Source organism: Drosophila obscura, unplaced genomic scaffold, assembly GCF_018151105.1.
Source record: "Drosophila obscura isolate BZ-5 IFL unplaced genomic scaffold, ASM1815110v1 contig_25, whole genome shotgun sequence".
Taxonomy (NCBI): Eukaryota; Metazoa; Arthropoda; class Insecta; order Diptera; family Drosophilidae; genus Drosophila; species Drosophila obscura.
This window is the reverse complement of record NW_024542812.1, coordinates 3,719,557-3,741,505: the sequence shown is the minus strand read 5'-3', so window position 1 is coordinate 3,741,505 and position 21,949 is coordinate 3,719,557. Positions and strand designations below refer to the sequence as shown.

Below are 21,949 nucleotides of genomic sequence, written 5' to 3'. Positions count from 1 at the left end.
GACACAGATGCTCGGAGGAATTCACTATTTGTTGTTGCCCAAGACCAATTTTTTCAGATCCAATTTTGAGGTTGGTTTAAAAAAATATTTATAACGAGAAGGAACGTGTGAGTCGCTTCTGGGGACGCGACTCTACTTATACCCGTACTCACTATATATATTTTTGAACTTATGATTATTTAGAATTTTAGAATTAGAAAAAATTATTTACATTTTAAATTTTTATGCTACATCTGTTATCTACATCTACATCTTCTATGTATATTATACATCTAACATGTAGATTATACATGTACCATTTAGATTCTACATGTCCTCCGCTAGAGGGCGCTCGCGTACATAACGAGGCAGAGTGTGCTAGCGAGAAAGAGAATGAGTAGCAGGTCTGTCTCTGGCTGAAGTAGGCAACTGAAAATTATATTTTCCATTCTGGCTATAATTATGATCCGATCTGATTCAGATCTGATTCGGCAATCTGGTAGATATGGGCATTCTCTACGATACTGCGTTTTTGGTTTTAACGTATCTTTAAAATCTGCCACAGATTTTCGATCTTTGTGGGGGCGGAAGGGGGCGGGGCGAAATTTTGAAATACACTTGTAGCAGTGTGATATCACATGAGTCTGGAAACGAAATTTGGTTGCTCTAGCTCTTATAGTCTCTGAGATCTAGGCGCTCATCAAGACGGACAGACAGACAGACGTCAACTTCTACCACAAATACAATATACCCCTTAACTCTTTTTGAGTACAGGTATAAAAAGGGAGGGAGCACTTGACTTTTTTTTTATTATTACGGTTGTTGAGCTATTGAGATTTTTCAATAGCGTAGAGTTAAATCGACAATTTGTACTTTGATTAATTCACAACACAGTTTGTTTGATTATGTTAGTTTCTTTATTTTCCATGCAAGGCGAGTGGGAATAGAATGGGCAAGAGTTAGCAACAGGCGGACCCGTGGTGGACCGTGTTGAAGCGAAAACAATAATGGGTTTTGTATAAAAGGTAATAACAATGTAGCAGGTCACTGTGCCAACCGACGATATGTTGTACGTTTGATGATGCTAGATTTCGAAGTGTCTCTGCTGCGCAGACGAGCCTTCCTCACAGCCTTCGTCGGCTGACGATTTTCGGGAGGGGGAAAATGACTCAAGAGCGCAGAGTCAGGTAGGCAATGTTGTGCATAAGAGCTTAGCTCTGCTCTCTTTGCGCTGCCATGGGCCGGCGCTTAGCCGAACATTCTCCCCCCGTTGAAGAGCACGGGTCTTCGACATCATTCTTTGGCAGCATACACAGCTTTGCGATAGCCCTCGTGGTGCTCCCAGTAGCCGTTTTGAGCTCAGCTACCCTGGAAACGCCATCTCTGCCGGCGATCAGTTTCGTCACCCTTCCCAGCGGCCACTTAAGTGGAGGCAAGTTCTCGTTCTTTACGAGGACCACGTCGCCGACGCTGAGGTTAGGCTGCTCAGTCCTCCATTTTGCCCTCTCCTGCAGAAGCGTGAGGTACTCCTCTCGCCAGCGGGACCAGAAAGTCTTCTGCAGGAAGTTGACCTGCTGCCAGCGATCAAGACGATTGAAGTTAAGTCCGGTCACATCTGGTTCCGCGAAGGTACGGATTGGAGCAGTACCTAAGAAATGCGCAGGTGTTAGCATGTCTAAATCGTCAGGATGCTCTGAAATGGGAAGCAATGGCCTTGAGTTTATTATGGCAGTGATATGGCACACAAGCGTTCTCAGGTCATCAAAGCACAGCAAGGAGCTGGAAGCGGAACGGTAGAAATGATGCTTGGCTGTTTTAACCGCAGCCTCCCAGAGTCCGCCAAAGTGGGGAGAGCGAGGGGGAATAAACCGCCAGTCAATATGATCCGCAACGCAAAACTCCTGAACTTCCTTCATATGCCTTTCTGCCAGAAACAGCTTCTTCAACTCTGCCAACTCGTTCTTTGCTCCCACAAAGTTGGTTGCGTTATCGGACCAAATTTCCCTGGGCCGACCGCGAGTTAAAATGAATCGCTTTAGTGCGCTTATGAACGCTGGCGTCGATAGATCCTGCACAAGCTCCAAGTGAACGGCCTTGGTGGCAAAGCATATGAAGAGGCATATGTAGCATTTGATGGGTGGTCTGGTCCGCACCTCACTCTTATAAAAGAACGGACCACAAAAATCCACACCGGTGACTGCAAAAACGTACGACGCATTCACACGATCCTTCGGCAAGTCGGCCATAATATGCTGCAGCAGGCGCGGCTTGGCCTTAAAACATCTGGTGCAGCGATTTACGACGCTGGCCACTGTCTTGCGCCCTCCAATCGGCCAATACTCATGCCGAATAAGTGCGAGCAATGACCGAGGCCCAGCGTGCAGATTCTGCTCATGGACATGCACAATTACAGCAGATGTGACGGGATGACGCCTTGGAAGAATGACTGGGTGCCGTGCGTTGAAATCAAGTGATGAATTTTCCAACCGCCCACCGACGCGTAACAAGCCATGGTCATCCAGGAACGGCGCGAGTGACGAGATGGAGCTAGACGACTGCACCTGCTGTTCGTCACGCAGAGTCTTGTAGTCAGGCCACAAATGCACTCGCTGAACCGAACGAAGAAGTATCCGCGTACCACCAACGATGTCAGCTACTGTTAATCCGGACGACCTTTTGCGCTGCAGAAACTTGAATACATATCCAAATGTGCGCTGGATCTTTCCGAAGGAATTGGAGAACTTTCGGCCGTCAGATAAGTCTACGAATGGACAAACTGCAATCAGGACTCTCTTGCGCAACTCCAGTGTTGGCGCAGATTGAATAGACCTCTAGATTGAATTGAATAGAGGTTGCTCATCTTGAAGAAAGGGTGGCCCGTGGGCCCAAAGATGCGATTCCAGAAGCTCTGACGGCGAAGCGCCTCTGGACAATATGTCAGCAGGGTTCTGGGCGGTGGGCACGTAGCGCCACTCCATCTGAGCAGTCCGCTCCTGAATGGCTGAGACCCGATTTGCAACGAATACGTTAAAGCTTGATGAGTCATGGCGCACCCAAGACAAGGCAGTTGTGGAGTCCGACCAGCAATAGAAGCTTCCAGTGAACAATTTAAGTTTCTGTATCTCACTGATCAATTGAGAAAGCAAGTCAGCGCCACATAACTCCAACTTGGGCACCGTCAATACCTTAAGAGGGGCGACACGAGACTTCGCACACAGAAGTTGCACGTGCGCGCGATTATTTGTCCTTGACACAACGTAAATACATGCTCCATAGGCGTCTAGGCTGGCGTCACAAAACCCGTGAACTTCCACTGTTGAATTGGGGAGAACTGACAGACGAGGAAATCTAAACAGTTGAGGGGTGGACAAACTCTCGCAGAAAATGGTCCACGCTGATGAAAGAGACTCTGGCAGACTCTCATCCCATTGGAGCTGCTCCTTCCATACCAACTGAAGGAAAATCTTTGCCTTTGCGATGACAGGCCCAATCAGTCCTAAAGGATCATAAAAACGAGCAATCGTTGACAACATTGAACGTTTCGTCGGCTTTGATGGCAGCTGCGTGGGTACTACCGAAAAGAGAAAATTATCAGATGAAGGCTCCCAAACCAATCCAAGAGCCTTTGTGAAGTCGGTGCCATCGTCGAACCTTAGCAGCGTTTCCTTATCCTTGTCAGGAATTCCCTCAAGTACGCCAGGGACGTTGGAGCACCATTTCCGAATTGGGAACCTTCCCCGAGCCAATAACTGGGATGTCTGCCTCATCTTTTCGCGCACTTCCTCTACAGATCCTCCTCCAGTCATCAAATCGTCGACATAGAAGTTGGAGGTCAACACTTCCGAGCCAATGGGAAATGCAGTCCTCTCTTCTTCTGCCAATTGGAGCATGGAACGAATTGCAAGATAGGAAGCCGGTTTGGTTCCATATGTTACTGTGTCGAGCTTGAACGCCTTCACATCCTCGTGAGGGGAATCCCTCCATAAGATGCACTGCAGGTAATTGTCCGGCTCAGATACTCGGACACACCTGTACATCTTGCAAATGTCACCAGTCAGCGCAATGAGGAACGTACGAAAACGAAGCAGCGTATGTAGCAGCTTTGGCTGGATAGTAGGCCCCGCCATTAGGACCTCGTTTAACGAAAAACCTGTTGATGTTGTGGCAGATCCATCGAACACGACCCTCAATTTGGTGGTCGTGCTGTCCTCCTTAAACACGCAATGATGCGGTAAAAAATAGCGACAACGACTGAGCAGTTCTGATTCCACCAACGACATATGATTAAGCTCTTGGTACTCCCTAATGAAAGATGCGTACTGAGCCTTCAGCTGCGGACGACGCTCAAGTTTCCGCTCCAAGTTGAGGAACCGCCGATATGCTTGCGTGTATGAGTCGCCCAAGATCTCCAAACTTTTCTTGATGGGCAGCTTCACGGCAAACTCTCCAGATGACAGGCGCGAGAAATTTGCTTTGAAGTGATCTTCACAATCGACATCCTCCTGCTTGACCATTACCGAATCTTCAGTGGAACTTTCAACCTCCCAGAAACGCCTCAGTAACAGTTCCACTTGATCAAGAGACTCCTGCCTGGCGTCAGATGAGGCCTGGGCCCCAAGTAAGGCTGTCCTACGCGTTTGCTGACCACCTCCTGAAACCACCCATCCAAGGCGAGTCTTCTGAAGCGATGGCAAGCCAACATCCAATTTGATTTGGCCAATGCACAGCAGCTCGAAGAATAGGCTAGCCCCAATGAGCAGGTCAATACGCTGTGGCCTGAAGAACTACGGATCTGCCAATGGTAAATTCGGCGGAATTTTCCAGCCAGAAACGTCAACTGAAAAGCTGGGCTGCTGCTCGGTGATTGTGGGAGCTACCAACGCGACGAAACTGGTACTGTAGTCAGAGGCTTGGGACTGCAAGTTGAGTCCCACAGTATAGCCCTCCGATACAAAACTGGAATCCCCAAGACCCGATACTGCGGCCGACGACATGGTCCTTTTCAGTCTAAGTTGTTGGGCGAGGCTGGAGGTTATAAGGTGCATTTGTGATCCGGAGTCCAAGAGTGCCCGACATGGTACGAGCGATCCAGCACGATCCCTCAGCAGAACAACTGCAGTGGCTAAGAGCACAACATCCCTGCAAGAGTTCTGTGCAACCAGAGAGGCAGCTGAGGACTGTGGCTGCGCTTCAGGGTGCGGGAATGACGAGACAACGGGTTCCGTGGGCGAGGGTCTGGCGTTTAAATGCAATAAGGTGTGATGTTTGCTACCACAGTGACGACAAGTTGATGACCTGCAAGTGCGCAATTGATGGCCAGCCTTCAGGCAATTCAGGAGAAGACCAAGCTTTTTCACCTCAATTAGGCGAAGGGACGGCGAAAGATTCCCAAACAGCGCGCATGTATATATGCTATGGCCAGCAGTATTGCAAAATAGACACTCAAGAGAAACAGACTCAGTGGCTACAAATGAACTTCTAGGGTTGCTCTGTACTTTTTTTATCTTTCCCACCTGAATGCCAGGCGTATACATTGCCATAGCGTGCTCTCGATTCTCCAACTTCTGACATCTTTGCTCCAGAAAAGCGGTGAATTGTTGGCTTGTGGGTATGCTGTCCAGCGATGACGTTTCCTCCCACTTGGCTTGCGTAGCGCTGTCCACCTTCTGCAGCAGGCTGTGTATCAAGATACAGTCTGCAATCTGCTCCGTTGTTCCCATACTCTGCAAAGCCCGAAGATTAGCATTCACAGTGTCCGACAAAGACCGAAGTTGCGACACAGACGAAGCCTCTACGCGCGGAACACCCAGAATGTCCGTGACATGCGCCTGAAAAATTAAACGTTTGTTATTAAAAACTTATCAAGGAGGTCTAGCGCGATGGGATAGCTGGCGTGCGTGAAGGGGCCTTGGAGCCATGAAAGTACCTTGTTTTAGGGAAAAAAAACCCCAAACGAGGAATACGGGTAGCCACCACACGGGCCACCGGGGCGGGCGGACCAGGGCCCCGCCGTTAGCATGGTAGCATTGTGGGCTGCCGCTTATTTAACTCCCGTTTCATGCGAATCTCCAGCATGACCACGCCCTCGTCAAACTCCTCCCTCAAGGGACTACCGATCTCATCGAGATCAATCCTCTCCAGGGCATTATGGTGCTCGTTGAATGAAACTACAAGCTCCGCTAGCAATTTCAGCCTCACGTTCAGCTCCTCCTCACTGAGCTCGCCAATTCTCTCCTTGCCAACGGCCGTTTCGATTCTCCGTGCTGCCCCTACCATGGATTGCACCTTGCGCTTGTAGAATGCAGCTTCCGAATCGACGAACAATGGTGAGGGGGGCAAGAATGAGGGGGTGCTATTAGAAGCCATTGGGTAGGTTTACGACGCACTGGGTTACAGTTTCTGAAGCACGGAGAGGTTAATAACCGGTGAATAACCTCGAACAGTTTGATAGGAACTGTACACTCGATCGCAGCGCTCAAACACACGGGCTCACAGTTCTACAGGCCAGCAGCGAAAGTTCACAGTTTTAAAAGAACTGAGCAGGTGCAGCTGACAACAACAATGGCATGCACACTTAGAGCACCGAAAACCGAAACGAAACAACCGCAAGACAAACCGCAAAGCAGATGACGCGAGAACCGTTTATGTTGCTTGTGCACAGACGCCGAATCGAAAAACCGTGGTACAAAGCGAATTAAACAACCGACAAGTGTTATTTGCAAGGCATATATATGTGTATATATATAAATATATATCGATTAAATCACGTCGGGGTCACCAAAATGTTGAGCTATTGAGATTTTTCAATAGCGTAGAGTTAAATCGACAATTTGTACTTTGATTAATTCACAACACAGTTTGTTTGATTATGTTAGTTTCTTTATTTTCCATGCAAGGCGAGTGGGAATAGAATGGGCAAGAGTTAGCAACAGGCGGACCCGTGGTGGACCGTGTTGAAGCGAAAACAATAATGGGTTTTGTATAAAAGGTAATAACAATGTAGCAGGTCACTGTGCCAACCGACGATATGTTGTACGTTTGATGATGCTAGATTTCGAAGTGTCTCTGCTGCGCAGACGAGCCTTCCTCACAGCCTTCGTCGGCTGACGATTTTCGGGAGGGGGAAAATGACTCAAGAGCGCAGAGTCAGGTAGGCAATGTTGTGCATAAGAGCTTAGCTCTGCTCTCTTTGCGCTGCCATGGGCCGGCGCTTAGCCGAACAACGGTATTTTATTTATCGAATCTTCCCTATTAGACACTGACGACAAGTATGCAAATCTTAATATATATATTTAATATATTTATTTAATTAATTACACTTAATTACTTAGAGTACGTCCCTAGCTAAGTATTTCTGAGTGGGGAGCTCTCTTCGCCGGAGTCGTGTATGGCTAGTGTGCCAAGTTAAAGCCTGCGCAAGTCTATTAAGATGTGCCTGAAGCTTGACATGATACTTTGCTTTCACCTTGGCAATTTCATCTTTAACTGATGCTAGATTTAAGTCTTTATGGATATTTTCATTCCGTATGTACCATGGTGCCCCAGTGATAGTTCTTAATATAAAAGAGCTCTCTGGGTTATTTCTAAATTAAAAATGACAATTTTTCACATAGCTCGGAGCCGTATGTACTTATGGGTTTGAGAACTGCATTGTACAAAATTACTTTATACTCTAGATTTCAATTTAAGTCGATTTCTCTTCGCTTCGATGTGTTTACGCCAAGTAAGGCTTTTATCCAGATGGACACCAAGGCATGTTACTTCGGTGGTTTGTGGAAAGTTGATGTTGTTCAGATATAATGGAAGGCAAGTTTTTCTATTTAGGGTAAAGGTGATATGCTTGCACTTTTGCTCGTTTATGTGTATGCGCCAGTCTGCTAGCCATTTTTCTAAGGCCACGAGATGAGATGATAAGTGATGCGTTGCCCTTCTTGGGCACTTGGAGCGACTTAATATGGCAGTATCATCAGCAAATGTCGAAGTTGTTGTTAGGCTGTTTGTCGGTAGATCTGCTGTGAATATGATATACAGTGTCGGTCCAAGCACGCTGCCTTGCGGTACACCAGCTTCAATTGGATGATATTCACAGAGGAAATCTTTGCATCGTATTGCGAAACTTCATTGCTGTGGGTATGACTCCAATATTCCATGGATATTTTGTGGAAGCAATATATTGATTTTGTGCATTATGACATCTAACCAAACGCGGTCGAAAGCCTGGACGACATTCAGAAAAATGCATTTCGTATCTCAGAGGTTATGCGGCTTACTTGTTCAATGGTTCCATGTTTTTCGCGACATCCAAATTGGTGCATCGGGATGTCACCGTTCATGAGTAGGTGTTGTTTGATATGATTCAGGAGCAGCTTTTCAAATAGCTTTGATAGGCAAGGCAGTGGGCTGATAGGTCTATGTGATGATGGCTTGGACTTGTCTTTTCCGGCTTTATGGATCATTGTGATGACTGATTTCCTCCATACCTGAGGATAATAGCCCCATTTCATCATTCTGTTGAATATCACAGTAAGAAAATATACTGCACAGTTCGGTAATTCTAAGATCATTTTAGGGGAGATTAAATCGTGGCCTGGAGCTTTCTTTTGCTTTGAGAGTTGGTCTTTAATGACCATTGGGAGTAGCTTCGGGATTGTTGGTTGGTGGGAGCACAAAGCTATTTGTTGCTGGGTGTGGTTTGAAGACGTTTTCTAGATGGACGGCAAATGCATTTGCCTTCTCTTTGTTGCTGCGAGCCCACTCTCCTGTTTGTGAACGCAAAGGTGATTCACTCTCGATTGGTGGGCATACGCCTGATTTAGCTTTCCACAGTGGGAATCGTTTGGGGAGAGTTGCTCCAGATAGGATATTTGAGCTCGGTTTTTTTCATCTTCTAGGACTCTGCGTAGTAGTTGGTTGGCTATTTTTAACCGCTCTTTCAAGGTAGGTGATCTGTGTGCTTGCCACTTTCGGCGAAGCCTTCTTTTATCGCGTAGCAGCACTTCAATATGCCTAGAAATACGAGTGCTGTTGGAAAGTTTATTAGAGGCTAATATTGGTGTTGAATGTTTTGCCGCCAGTGAAATTGAGGATACCAATGCTTCGACTGACCTATCAATGTCATCTTTACAATTAATGTTTAAGCAGCTGTCAATATGAGAGCTTATGTACTTCCTGTATTTGAGCCAATCTGTTTTGATAGAAGTTAGAAAGTGTGGGCGTTCCGAAAGCTGTGGATGGTCGTAAAGGTGAAGTAGAATGGGCGAGTGGTCCGATGATAATTCTGTTAAGTGATCTACATGAATCTGAGCTTGTAACTGCAAAATCAATCAAGTCGGGTTGCCTGTTTGGATCTGTGGGCCAATATGTAGGCTTTCCCGGAGAGATAAAGTCTTGCTTGTTTCGTGGTCTTGTCTAGTCTTCCTTTCGGGTTGGTAAGTCTAGATCCCCAATGGGTGTGCTTGGCATTATAGTCACCAGCTGCTATAAATCTGTCACCTAGTAGGTCGCAGAATGTTACAAATTCTGTTTCGGAAATGCAGAAGCGCAGTGGGCAGTATACTGCGGCTAGGTTTATGTAGCCGCTCTGAATTTCAATATGAATCGATGTTGCCTGTAGATAAGGTGTAGCAAATGAAGGCAATGAATAATGCATAATGAGATGCTTGATCAGAACGCCAGTACCTCCATGTGACTTACCATCGGGATGATTTGTCGATTACACTAGTCAACACGATTTTTCCTCAAGGAACAAAACGAACTTTTTCTTAAAGATTTGGGGCTTAGAAATGGTTTGATGATATTTTTTTTTTTCTATGGCAGAACTTTTTTTTGAAGAATTTTTGAAAACTGGTATTTTTTTTTAAGCTTTTTTCAGAGGTAGCGCTTGTTTTTTTCACATAGCTCTAGTATCTTACGTCTGGTTGTAAAGAACTTTGCTATTTTGAAAAGATAATTAAAACAGCTAGAAGTTAAGCCCAAACACTTTGTGATTACAGATTACCGTCTGGGAAATATAAAGCATTGAAATGCAAAAATGATGATTTTTGTGCGGTGTTTTTCACGAAATTTTGACTTTAAAAACTCAGGAAAAGTCGAAACAAAATTATATCTTGTGTCCTCTATTTTTTCGTGTATAGGTGCGTTAATTTGGCGTCGTTTAAGGTATCGCTCATTAAAATCTATGGAGAGACTTTGGAGCTAAAATTCGTTAACCAAACCTAAAATATGAAAAAAATGAACAAAAAATACCTTTTGGAAGGTTGCGGGCCCAACTGCCAATTGGGAACAAAGCAAACGAACAAGGGTTGTACATTTGGTACCTGATCGCGTTCCTTTGTTCCCAATGGGCAGTTGAGCCCGCAACCTTCCAAAAGGTATTTTTTGTTCATTTTTTTCATATTTTAGGTTTGGTTAACGAATTTTAGCTCCAAAGTCTCTCCATAGATTTTAATGAGCGATACCTTAAACGACGCCAAATTAACGCACCTATACACGAAAAAATAGAGGACACAAGATATAATTTTGTTTCGACTTTTCCTGAGTTTTTAAAGTCAAAATTTCGTGAAAAACACCGCACAAAAATCATCATTTTTGCATTTCAATGCTTTATATTTCCCAGACGGTAAGCTGTAATCACAAAGTGTTTGGGCTTAACTTCTAGCTGTTTTAATTATCTTTTCAAAATAGCAAAGTTCTTTACAACCAGACGTAAGATACTAGAGCTATGTGAAAAAAACAAGCGCTACCTCTAAAAAAAGCTTTAAAAAAAAATACCAGACTTCAAAAATTCTTCAAAAAAAAGTTCTGCCATAGAAAAAAAACCATAATTCTTTAAAAAATTTTAAATCCCCATATCTATCAGAAAAAGTCGGTTTGGATCCTTGAGGAAAAAAAAAGTTCGATTTTGTCGAGTAGTGTAATTTAACTCTCTAACTAACTAGCATTAAAATTAATCTTTACCGCGGGTTCATGCCTAATAATTGTGTAAAAACACAACTTATTTGATTAATTTTGTGCGTCGGTTAGTCGTGTGTTTTTGTTGTTGCTTTTCGTAAGTACGCCCTCTCATTACATTTAGCCGCTCTTTGTCGTAGTTATTGCCGTCTATCACTCTCTCTCTCTCTGTATTACCTAACTCTCAATAACTGTTCTTTCTCTCTCGCTCTTGTAACTTTTTGTGCAGTAACGCTCTCACTTATAAGCTGTTGCTGCAACCACTCTCCTCTCTCATCTTATTTTTACCGATTACGCTTTAAGCATTGCTCTAAGCATTTGCTCTGCACAGTGGTGTGATTGCTATATGTTTTGAACTTTTTTTCCCGAAATAAAAAAAAAAAAAAAGACATTAATATGGAATTTTCTGTCGTCTGTGCAAAAAAAACCTGCAAGAAGCAGATCACCCATGAGCAGCCCAATATCCCTTGCTGGGTTTGCGAAAGCGTAGTGCACGCAAAAAGTGTACAGATTTTGGGCCGTATAGGAGATGCCATTTCCCAAAATAACGGCCTGCATTATAGTTGAGAGGAATGCCGTGCTGTGGAAAACGACATGCGTTCGTTCATGAGGCAGACGCGGAGTGGCTTCAAAGAGCTGATCGTAGGCTTTAAACAGCAATATGATCGGCTCTTGGCCATGGACACTCAGTTCAGCAGTTTACAGCTCCTGGCTGAGTCTCCGAGGCGCAAGAGGTCTACTCCGCGGAACTTGCAAGTGCCGACTGCCTCATGTCCGCCGGCGTCTGAAAAACTTGCTCCGACCACTCCCTTAGTGCAGCAGTTGATTACGTTTGCTACTCCAAGGGCAACGATCGCTGCTGGTGATGCAGATTCGGGAGCCAAATGCGTCACTTCGGAGAGTATGCAGGTAGCCATGTCTGTAGCATCCGTGTCTGTCGAGTCCGCACCCAACTCCTTAATTATCCCATCAGTTTCGCTCCCACCAGCTAATAGATATCCAGGACCACCGGATACTGGCATCACAGGTACTAGGCCTGTGGTGCCAAAATCACTGGTGGGAGTCCCACCAAAGCGACAAGTTTTTGTCTCGCGGCTAGCCCCTGACCTCACATCCAATGATGTGACCGCTTTTATACAAAGCAAAATAAAAGCCGTTGGCTTAAAGGTGGAAAAGTTTAACTTTTCTTACGCCAGGGAGATATCTTCCTTTAAGATAAGCATCTCCCCGACTCAATTTGACACCATTTGTTCCGCCAAGTTTTGGCCGGAGTTTACCGAGACTTGGTTAAAGCCGGACATTCTTAGTTCCGAAGTTTTAACAGGTCGGTACACAATTTTTAGAATTGACCGTTCGTCTCGACGTGGAGGTGGGGTTCTTATTGCAGTGGAAAACTCAAACTTCACGTCGCAACATTTCATGGTCCAGGTTCAACAAGACCTGGAATTCCTGTGCGTAAAACTGATTCTCCCAGGCTTTTCCATTTTCATTACTTGGATATCTTAATATACGAGCATCACCTGTCCGCTTTAGAACTGTTTCTTCCTCCCTATCAGATAAAGACCATATGATAGTTCTTGGTGATTTCAATTTGCCAGGTACTGTTTGGTCTTCGGTAAACGAGTCTAATAACCTTGTGCCCATGTCACGACATGACTTTATCGACGGCTTGCTAGACCTATCCCTGTCTCAAGTCAACCATGTGAAAAATTCCTTGGGTCGATTGCTTGATCTGTGCTTTGTCTCGGATCCGACCAAAGTGTTGTTAACCCGAGCCCTTCCGCTCACTATACCTGAAGACTCCTACCATCCTACATTCAAGGTGTCAGTCGATATTGGCCCTACTCTATTGGATCGAATGGGTAGGCTATCTGAACGTGTCCGCTGCTTTCGTAAAGCCGAGTTTAAGAAGCTTAATAACCTCATTAGTGATTTTGATTGGTCCGCTCTGTACTTGTGCACTGACGTTATGAAAGGCACACACATTTTTTACAATGTACTTGACACATTTTTTGATTCATGTGTCCCACTTTCTTTTCCGGTTAGATCTGGAAAGCCTCCTTGGTTTACCAACGAGTTATCCAGTCTAAAACGAGAAGGAACGTGTGAGTCGCTTCTGGGGACGCGACTCTACTTATACCCGTACTCAGTCAATATATACATTTTTGAGCTTATGATTTTTTAGAATTTTAGAAAAAAAAAAATTTTACATTTTACAATTTTTTGCTACATTTGCTATCTACATCTACATATACAATGTCTATTCTACATCTAACATGTAGATTGTACATGTTCCATTCATATTCTAAATCTCCTCCGCTAGGGGTTGCTCGCGCACTGAACGCGGCAGAGTGTGCGAGCGAGAAGGAAAATGAGTTTCGTTGTCGTTTGCGGGAGGGGGCAGGAGAAGCAACTGAAAATTATTTCTTCATTCTGGCTATTATTATGATCCGATTTAATTCAGATTCGGCAATCTGGTAGATATGGGCATTCTCTACGATACTGCTTTTTTAGTTTTATCGCATCTTTAAAATTGTGCTTGCCACAGATTTTCGTTCTCTGTGGGGGCGGAAGGGGGCGGGGCGAAATTTTGAAATACACTTGTAGCAGTGGGATATAACATGAGTCAGAAAACCAAATTTGGTTGCCCTAGCTCTTATAGTCTCTGAGATCTAGGCGCTCAATAAGACAGACAGACGGACAGACGGACAGACAGACATGGCTCTATCGACTCGGCTATTAATGCTGCTTAAGAATATATATACTTTATGGGGTCGGAAACGTTTCTTTCTCTGCGTTACAAACATCCACTTTTACCACAAATCTAATACACCCCTTAACTCTTTTTTGAGTACGGGTATAAAAATCAAAAATATATGTATAACCGGGTATAAGTAGGTCGGTAAAATATAATTCATTAAATATTATGAATAAGCGAAGAGGCGTCTCAAGGGGGTTCCAACAATCACTTCCCAAGAAAAGACAGGGCAAGTCCAAGTTCTTCAAATGCTTCTTTATTGAATAGGTTACAGGGAGATCGCGTGCAAAAAGCCGTTTTGCATCGAGTGTATAAGCGAAGTGAAACGGGGGTTGCGCTTAGAAACTGCGAGAAATGTGGCTGGAATGCCCACAGAGCGTTGCCCCGCCGGCGCTCTCCCCACTCTGAACATTCTCCCCCCTTGCAGGATTGTAATGTTTAAGTCTGCGTGCACGCCCCGGACAAATTCCACCCAAATACGGTGCTTTGAGCCACAGGAAGGCCGTCTGCTCGGGCGAGTAACCCTGATTGAATGACCTTAGGGTAAAGGTCGGTACCCAAAACGAGCGAGATGGTCGTCGGCTGATGGTAGCGCTCGTTCGCTAGCCTCAGGTCGTCGATGCAAGCACGGACGGTGCTGCTCAGCGGACGGATCGGCGTGCGGACGCGTAGCCGGAGCTCGATCTTGAACACCGCCTCCAGCTGGAACTCTCCAGATTTTGCACGGATCACCGTGGTACAGACCTTCTCGTCCCCGATACAGGTTGTCGGCAGTTTGAACTCCTTGGCCAGCGCGTCGTCGATGCAGCTGACCGGCGTGCAGGGGTCAATCAGCGCACCCGTCTCGTAAGTTTTTTGGTGCACTGCCAGGACCACCTGTGCCGTCGGAAGGACATTGATGCTCCGGTGTTGGAGCAAGGAGTTCGCTGTTGGAGTCGGGACTCCTACGACGGGACGGCTCACAGGAAGACGATTTAGCCTCGGGGCGGCTGACTGGAGGACGAGGGCGCCGCTCGGCGCGGGATGCTGAGGATTTGGATGCCGGAGGTGAAGGCGACGGTGCCGAAGTGCCGAAGAGGGGCCATCTGAGCGCCGAGAGCCGGGCAGGTGGAGCAGCGTGTGGTGGTTGCGGCTGCACACCTTGCACAGGTCCCCTCTGCGACAGTCTTTGCCCGAGTGCTCGTGCGCTAGGCAATTCGAGCAATACTTGTGGAGGAGAACGGCTCGGAGCCTCTTTTTGACGCCCATGCGGATGAATTTACGGCAATTCCTCAAGGGATGGGATCCTGAGCACAAGCGGCATGGATATGAGGTCGTAGCTCCTGACCGTGTGCGATCCGATCTGCGGCTTGATCTGGAACGTGATGGAGCTTGCGGGGCCATGTCTGGATTCCGGAAAATGTTAGGATGAAAGAAAGGAAGCATTAGTACAGCGCTGGTACGGGTTGTCAACTACTTCAACTGTGATGATCCTGGAATTACTTAGGAGATACGTGGAACTAAGCTGGACTTAAACCTAAAAAAAAACGGAACGACGGGTTTTTTTTATGGATCGGAGCCTACGCGAGAGTAGGTGGACAGGACCTCCGATTCCATGGGCAGCAGGAACACCTTCGTGATAGGTCGTTTGATAAGGCCGCATGCCGTGAGTAGGTCTACCACACGGACCTTATCATCGGGTTCCAGGATACGTTTGCTGTATTGCCCGAGACGCCATTCCTGAGAGGGGATGTTATCTTCCTTAATCACGACGAGGTCTCCAACCTCTAGTTGGGTTTGGAGTCGCTTGCGATGGATGACGCAAACCTTACAGGAGTGGATTTCAGCCCTCACTACGTGACGTAGTCGAGGGATCCAGTATGTTGCTCGGAGAAGGCGGATGACCATGTGGTTCCCACCATGTAGGGCTATGTGGTGGGTGAATCGAACCAGCAGGCGAACCAAGAGACATGCGGGAGGCAGCAGGATCGGATGCCGTTCGTTGTAGGACATGGACGCCGAATCTTGGACCGCATGACTCCGTTCTGGTCAAGGAACGGATTAAGATTCTGGAGAGAACTCGTGGCCGGGAGTTGCTTGTTTACGAGGCACCGATGTTCCTCCGCATAATGGAAGCGTTGGGTTGTTAGGGTGACAGCTTGGAGAGCGGCAGCGACCTCTTTTCCGTTCAGCTCCTCGGAGACATGGGCTGTCTGCCCTTTAACTCGCTGGGTGAACCGCCGAACGTAGGCGATCACGCGCAGAGCGCGCCCGAGTTCGGAGAAACGATTGAGGATATCGGATGCGCTGCTGGTTGCATGGTGCACCTTGACGACTCGCTTCTCCAGGTCAGTCGCAAGGACTGAGTCCAACATCGAGTGATTTTGGCTACTCGATTGCCCACGAAAGTGGTCCAATCGCATGCAGGTCTGTTCAGCCAGGCCAATACAATTGGGGAATCGGCCCAGAAGGACACCTGGCGGGTGTCTCGTGGCAGTTGAGGAAGGATGGCCTCGGAAAGCTCTGTCAGAAGGATGGCTCCACACAGTTCGAGTCGCGGGAAGGAGACCGTTTTCTCGTGGGCCACGCGGGTTTTGGCTGTGAGAAGGGTACAGACAATGCCCTGCGGTCGCTCAACTCGGATGTAAATCGCTGCCCCATAGGCACGTTGAGACGCGTCGCAGAAGCCATGTATCTGTACCTTGGCCATCGGACAAACGTGCAACTACCGCGGATATCTTGGATGGCCGGAAAACTTCTTAGGAACGTCTCCCAGGTTTGCGATAGATCGCTAGGGAGGACGTCATCCCACCCTAACTCTCTTAACAAAATTTCCTGCATGCAAATTTTTGCTTGGATGACAAAGGGGGCAAGCCATCCCGCTGCATTGAACAGCTGCGCAATCTAAGACAGAGCATTGCGTTTCGTACAGGACTCCCGCTGAATTAATTCGGGAGGAGCAAAGAAGAACTCATCGGCACTGGCTTTCCATCGGATCCCCAAAGTCTTAGCAATGCTACTGTCTTCAAGCTCTAGGAGGTCAGCTCTAAGAGGTCAGCTCGGAGTAGGTGGTCGACCGGAATGTCGCGCATTCGTCGTCCATTTTCGGAGTGGAAACACTGAGGAGTCGAGTGCTTCGCGTAATTCGGAAATGGCGGAAATCGCCTGCGACTGAGTGTGAGCACCAGCTAGCACGTCGTCCACATACATGGAGGTTTCCAGGATGTCGCTGGCCATTGGCAACTAGGGCCGCACCTCTTGTGTAAGTTGCTTGATGACGCGAAGGGCGAGGAACGGTGCGCAATTCACTCCGAAAGTGACCGTGGTGAGCTCATAGTCACCCACGTCCCCGTTACGGTCGCGAAAGAATATTCGCTGGTAGGGCGTGTGTTGGGAAGCCACTTGGATCTGGCGATACATCTTGTTGATGTCGGCATTAAAGACGTTACGGAAGACCTCAAAATTTGCATGGTCAAGTCAGACTGAAGGACTGGCCCAGCATGCAATGTGTCGATAAGGCTGATCCCGTTGGAAGACGGACTAGAGGCGTTGAAGACGACGCACAGTTTGATTGTGGTGCTGTCGGGTGGCGTGATGTGGAAGGTGAAAATGGCCGGAGTCATGACTGAGTGTAACCGCTGAATTCCGCTGCAGACGCTGCTCGTTTTTAAGGAACTGGGCACGCGTCTGGAGTGTCCTATATCGACATGCTCTGGACATTTGAAAGGGAGAGTGATAATGTATCTTCCATCGGGGGCTGGTTTAGTGGTCTGGCGGATGTTTTCTTCGCACATGGAATCTGACTCACTCGTAGGTCTTCCCGGAAGGTCATCCACCTCCCAGAATTTGGTGAGAAGCTTCTCGAGTCGGACATCCGGACCGCCTAGAAGCGATCAACACACATCCCGCAATCAACCTCTGGATAAAGAACCTTCTAAGTTGTAGACGGGTGTACTCAGAGTGGGGCACCGCTTCCATGGTGAAAGGGGCGCACAGAGGCACACCTCAGGGTGGGGTCCTCTCGCCCCTCCTATGGAATCTGGTGGTCGACGACCTGATAAAGAGATTCGAGAGGAGAGCCCCAAAAATAACAGCTTATGCGGACGAAATAAGCATAATTATTACGGTAGTATGCCCTTCGAGCCTCAGCTCTATAATGGAATCAATACTCAGGGAGATATGTGAGTAGGCGGGAAAAGTAGGACTCAGTATCAACGCGGACAAGACGGACCTCATCCTCTTCACCAAGAGGTACAAGGTACCGGCATGGATCCCCCGAAAATTGACAGAACCAGGCTCACCCCAAAAACACAAGTCAAATACCTCGGCATAGTTTTGGACAGCAAGCTGACATGGAGACCCAATGTATTGGAAAGGGTGAAGAAGGCCACCATTGCGCTATATGCATCCAAGAAGATGCTTAGCAGCACATGGGGCCTATCACCTGCACTAATGCACTGGATCTACATCTCGGTAGTGCAACCGACTCTGCTGTATGGAGTCTTAGTGTGGTGGCAGGCTACAGAAAAGAAAACCTACAACAAGCTGATGGATAGAACTCAGCGGCAGGCACTGCTCTGCAACAAAAGCACTCGAAACAATACTCGGAATTGACCCCCTAGACATCCACGCTAGACTGACTGCAGGTAAGGCAGCACAACGCCTAGTCGCATCAGGCAATATGTCGCTGCAAGGATTCGGCCACAGTTCAATAGGCCGAGACATGATCAGTATATCTGACTAAATGATCCCCCGAACGTGCCTGGACGTCAAAACAGCGATACACATGGAACCCGACGACTGGAAAGAAAGTTGGGACCAGAACGAACACCTAAACATATACACGGATGGCTCCAAGATGGAGGGAGGAGTAGGTGCGGGCATATATTGTACAGACCCTGAAATAAGGCTGTCCTATAAGCTACCGGACCAAGGCAGCATATTCCAGGCAGAAGTCTTTGTCATACGGAAAGCGGCGGAGGTTGCTCGATGTACGGAACGCCCACATAATGTGGTCAACCTGTTCGTGGACAGCCAGGCGGCGATAAGATCCATGCAGTCGTCAGCGGTCAGTTCCAAAAATGTCCTGGCAAGCAGGGAGGCACTAGATTTCCTAAGCACGACAAAGTCAGTGCGGATCTATTGGGCTCCCAGCCACCAGGGCATCGAAGGCAACGAGACAGCAGACGTACTGGCTAAGGAAGGCGTCGGGCTGGCAAACGACAGGACTGAGAACGTGCCTGTCTCCCTCAGAGCGCTTCAAAGCGATCTAGAGGGGAGGGCACACATACAGGCCAGCAGCAGGTGGAGGAGAACCACCAACTGCAAGATCGCGAAAACCATGTGCAAGGAGAGCAGTGGTAAACTCAGCCAATACCTACTGCACCTACCACGGAAGGACTGTAGGATGCTAATAGGTATACTCACAGGTCATTGCCTGGCTGCAGCACATGCTGTCAAACTAGGCATCACGAACAGTAACAAGTGCAGGAAATGCGATGAATCTGGGGCTATCGAAACCCTGGAACATCAAATCTGCCAATGCCCGGCCCTCTCAAGGGCAAGAAACAAACATCTTGGCAACCCGGTACTGGCATCGCTGGAAGATGCATCCAAGAGGACGCCAGCGGAACTCCTTGCCTTTGCAAAATTCTCCTCGATCCTCACGGATTTCGAAACCACGTAAAAACACTCAGAAGGTCCATACGCATCAATCCGGACAACTAAGGGCCATACTGGCCTATGCGTGGCCCCGGGAGGGCCGTCCGGGACAACCTAACCTAACCTACATATATAAGACTATATATATGTACCTACATCGCAGAACTCGGACTTTGAGGAAATTGGAAACACAAATCACGAATGGAAGGGATTTATGGAACACGAAAGTCGTACTTATCTTAGGATCCTCTGGTGGTGATGTCGAAGCGCCGATGCTTGAAGGCCGGATTCCTTATAGGGAAGGCGACGGGGAAAATCCGGCTCGAAGGACCAATGAATAAGCGATGAGGCGTCTCAAGGGGGTTCCAACAATCACTTCCCAAGAAAAGACAGGGCAAGTCCAAGTTCTTCAAATGCTACTTTATTGAGTAGGTTACAGGGAGATCGCGTGCAAAAAGCCGTTTTGCATCGAGTGTATAAGCGAAGTGAAACGGGGGCTGCGCTTAGAAACTGCCGGTGGCTGTCGGCAGCGAGAGCGGGAGCGTAAGCGAGAGCGAGGTGAATTTGTACGCGCGAGAGCGCGTCGCCGGGGGGAAAAATGCTCATAAGCGCGAGAGCAAACGCGGGGGCAACCGCTTGCGTAGCTGGAACGCTAACCGAGAAATGTGGCTGGAATGCCCAAAGAGCGTTGCCCCGCCGGCGCTCTCCCCACTCTGAACATATTATAATAAAAAAAAATTATAGAAAGATAATATGATTATAAAAAAACCAAATCATATTAGGGCATTGGGGAAATTATTTATCCCAAAACAAATGTAAAATCAAAGATTTAGTTTCAGCCGCAATATACAATCAAAATACAATTAAAACATTTGTTTGTTGGCTAGTGCAAGTGTAATGCATTAGAAGAATGCAAACAATTCGTTAAACAAGCCAAAAGAAAAACGGAACTACAGACTAAACCTATCGGAAAACTCCTCAGAGCTCTGAGGCATAGCGGCAGCCGAATATCGTACGCGCACGCCCGTTTAGCTTACGAGAATACCCGCACAAAAGGGAAAGGGAAAATTATTTCTTTTTCTTTGCTCACTTACGGCTTACAGTGGTCCCTCGCTGAAAGGCGCCTTTCGCTGAAATTTTCTGTGGAAGCTGTGAAAAATTGTTATGGTGGGCTCATGTCGGATTCAAAGGGGGATATATATATATATAACAAGTTTATTTTTCTTTTTTTAACCAAAAACAAAACGTAACATTTTGTAAATTAAAGGCAGCGGTACTTTGGAGGGCTTACTCTACTTACGCTTAGAAGAAGGAACCAAAAACGGTATAAAGGCAAGAAAATAAGTAGAGAAAGATATAGAAAAATACACTATGCTGCTCTAAATTTAATACTGCATCCTCAGCGGCTCCATATGAGCTTGGTGGGGGGGTGGTGGGCTACTTCCAGCAGCTTGCTCTGTGCAGCGACGACAACGCTGAGCCTACTACAACTCCTACTTTTCCCTACAGGGCTTTAAACATACCGTTCTTGCCGGCTTTCGAACCGGGGAGGATTGTTGGTCGGTGTGTGAGGCGGGGAGGTAGGCGAGGCAGCAGCGTGACAGCAGCGAGGCGACAGCGTGGCGGCCTCAAAGGCAAGGGAGTTTTCTCCGAACTCTTGGCACTTTTTTTGCTTGTTTCTAAGCTTCACGCACAGCACAGCACAACACAGCACAGAACTTAAATTTTGAAAAATTGTCTCGTTTTTTCCGGGCAGTTAGGTAACTGTACTTTTTCGGACACGTGGCAAAAAATATATCAGAGTTTTTTCGAACGTTTTGAACTCTCGAACGGATCCACAGCTTAGAATTTTCAAAAGAGAACTACCTGGCCATTTGATTTGTTTAAATACGATCTAAAGATCTCAACGGAAAGGGCGAAAGCTTCTCTTCGATGCGCTGCATGCGAGAAATTGGAGTAACATAGCAACAAGCTTTTATTTATTTTTTTCTGCTCAACGGCGACCGTTACACATTGACTTGTATTTTTGTTTCATTCATGTTACCCCTTTTTATGGAGGTGACATAGAATGTGTTTGCGCCAATTTTATCAGTTAGTTTTTGGACCAGTTCAGCACAATTTGCCTGACGAACATAAATAGGTGGCGGCCTTAATTTGTTGGCCTTTGGTGTTTGGACGATCTCATCGTCATTTGGGACACTTAGTATCGTAAATCTGTTTTTTTCTAGTGCCTTATGTGGCACAGTGTTCTCGGCTATTTTAGTTATTTTAGCTGCATTGTTATTATTCGCAGTTTGTGGGCTCAATTTTCTTTTGATTTGCACATAGCGATCGAGCCCAGTCTGAATTAACGTTCCGTTAGCGTTTTTCGAACTTATTGGTACCCTTTTTACACTGAGCCGCATCATTGGATTTTTCCGTTAAATGGAACATGCGACAATGATGCCCATAAGCGCCCTATGGATAGAAGAAGACAATGATGCGGCCGCATCTTTAATCATGCGGCACATCATTTGCAAGTGTTGCCGTATTCTGTCTAGTATTTTTACAAAATACTGAAATGAGTCGGGCTATCGACGGGTATCGATGGGATATCAATTGAAAACAGCTGTTTTTGTCGCA

At 46.9% G+C, this 21,949-nt stretch overlaps 1 protein-coding gene across 13 annotated transcripts in view; it reads right to left on the bottom strand.

Moving 5' to 3' along the window:
* Positions 1-21,949, bottom strand: part of LOC111077304 (cyclic AMP-dependent transcription factor ATF-6 alpha) — a 161,079-nt gene that overhangs the window by 87,473 nt on the left and 51,657 nt on the right. For 5 of the 13 annotated variants that reach the window (XM_022376788.2, XM_022376785.2, XM_022376789.2 and 2 more), the window contains one exon: positions 13,929-15,072. The exons of 7 other annotated variants lie outside the window; for them this stretch is intronic. In XM_022376788.2, coding sequence (XP_022232480.2) covers positions 14,126-15,070 — 945 coding nt within the window. In that variant the 5' untranslated portion in view covers positions 15,071-15,072 and the 3' untranslated portion in view covers positions 13,929-14,125. Of the gene's footprint in view, positions 1-13,928; positions 15,073-21,949 lie in introns of those variants that run through there. One more of the 13 variants, XM_041594404.1, reaches the window with a different exon arrangement.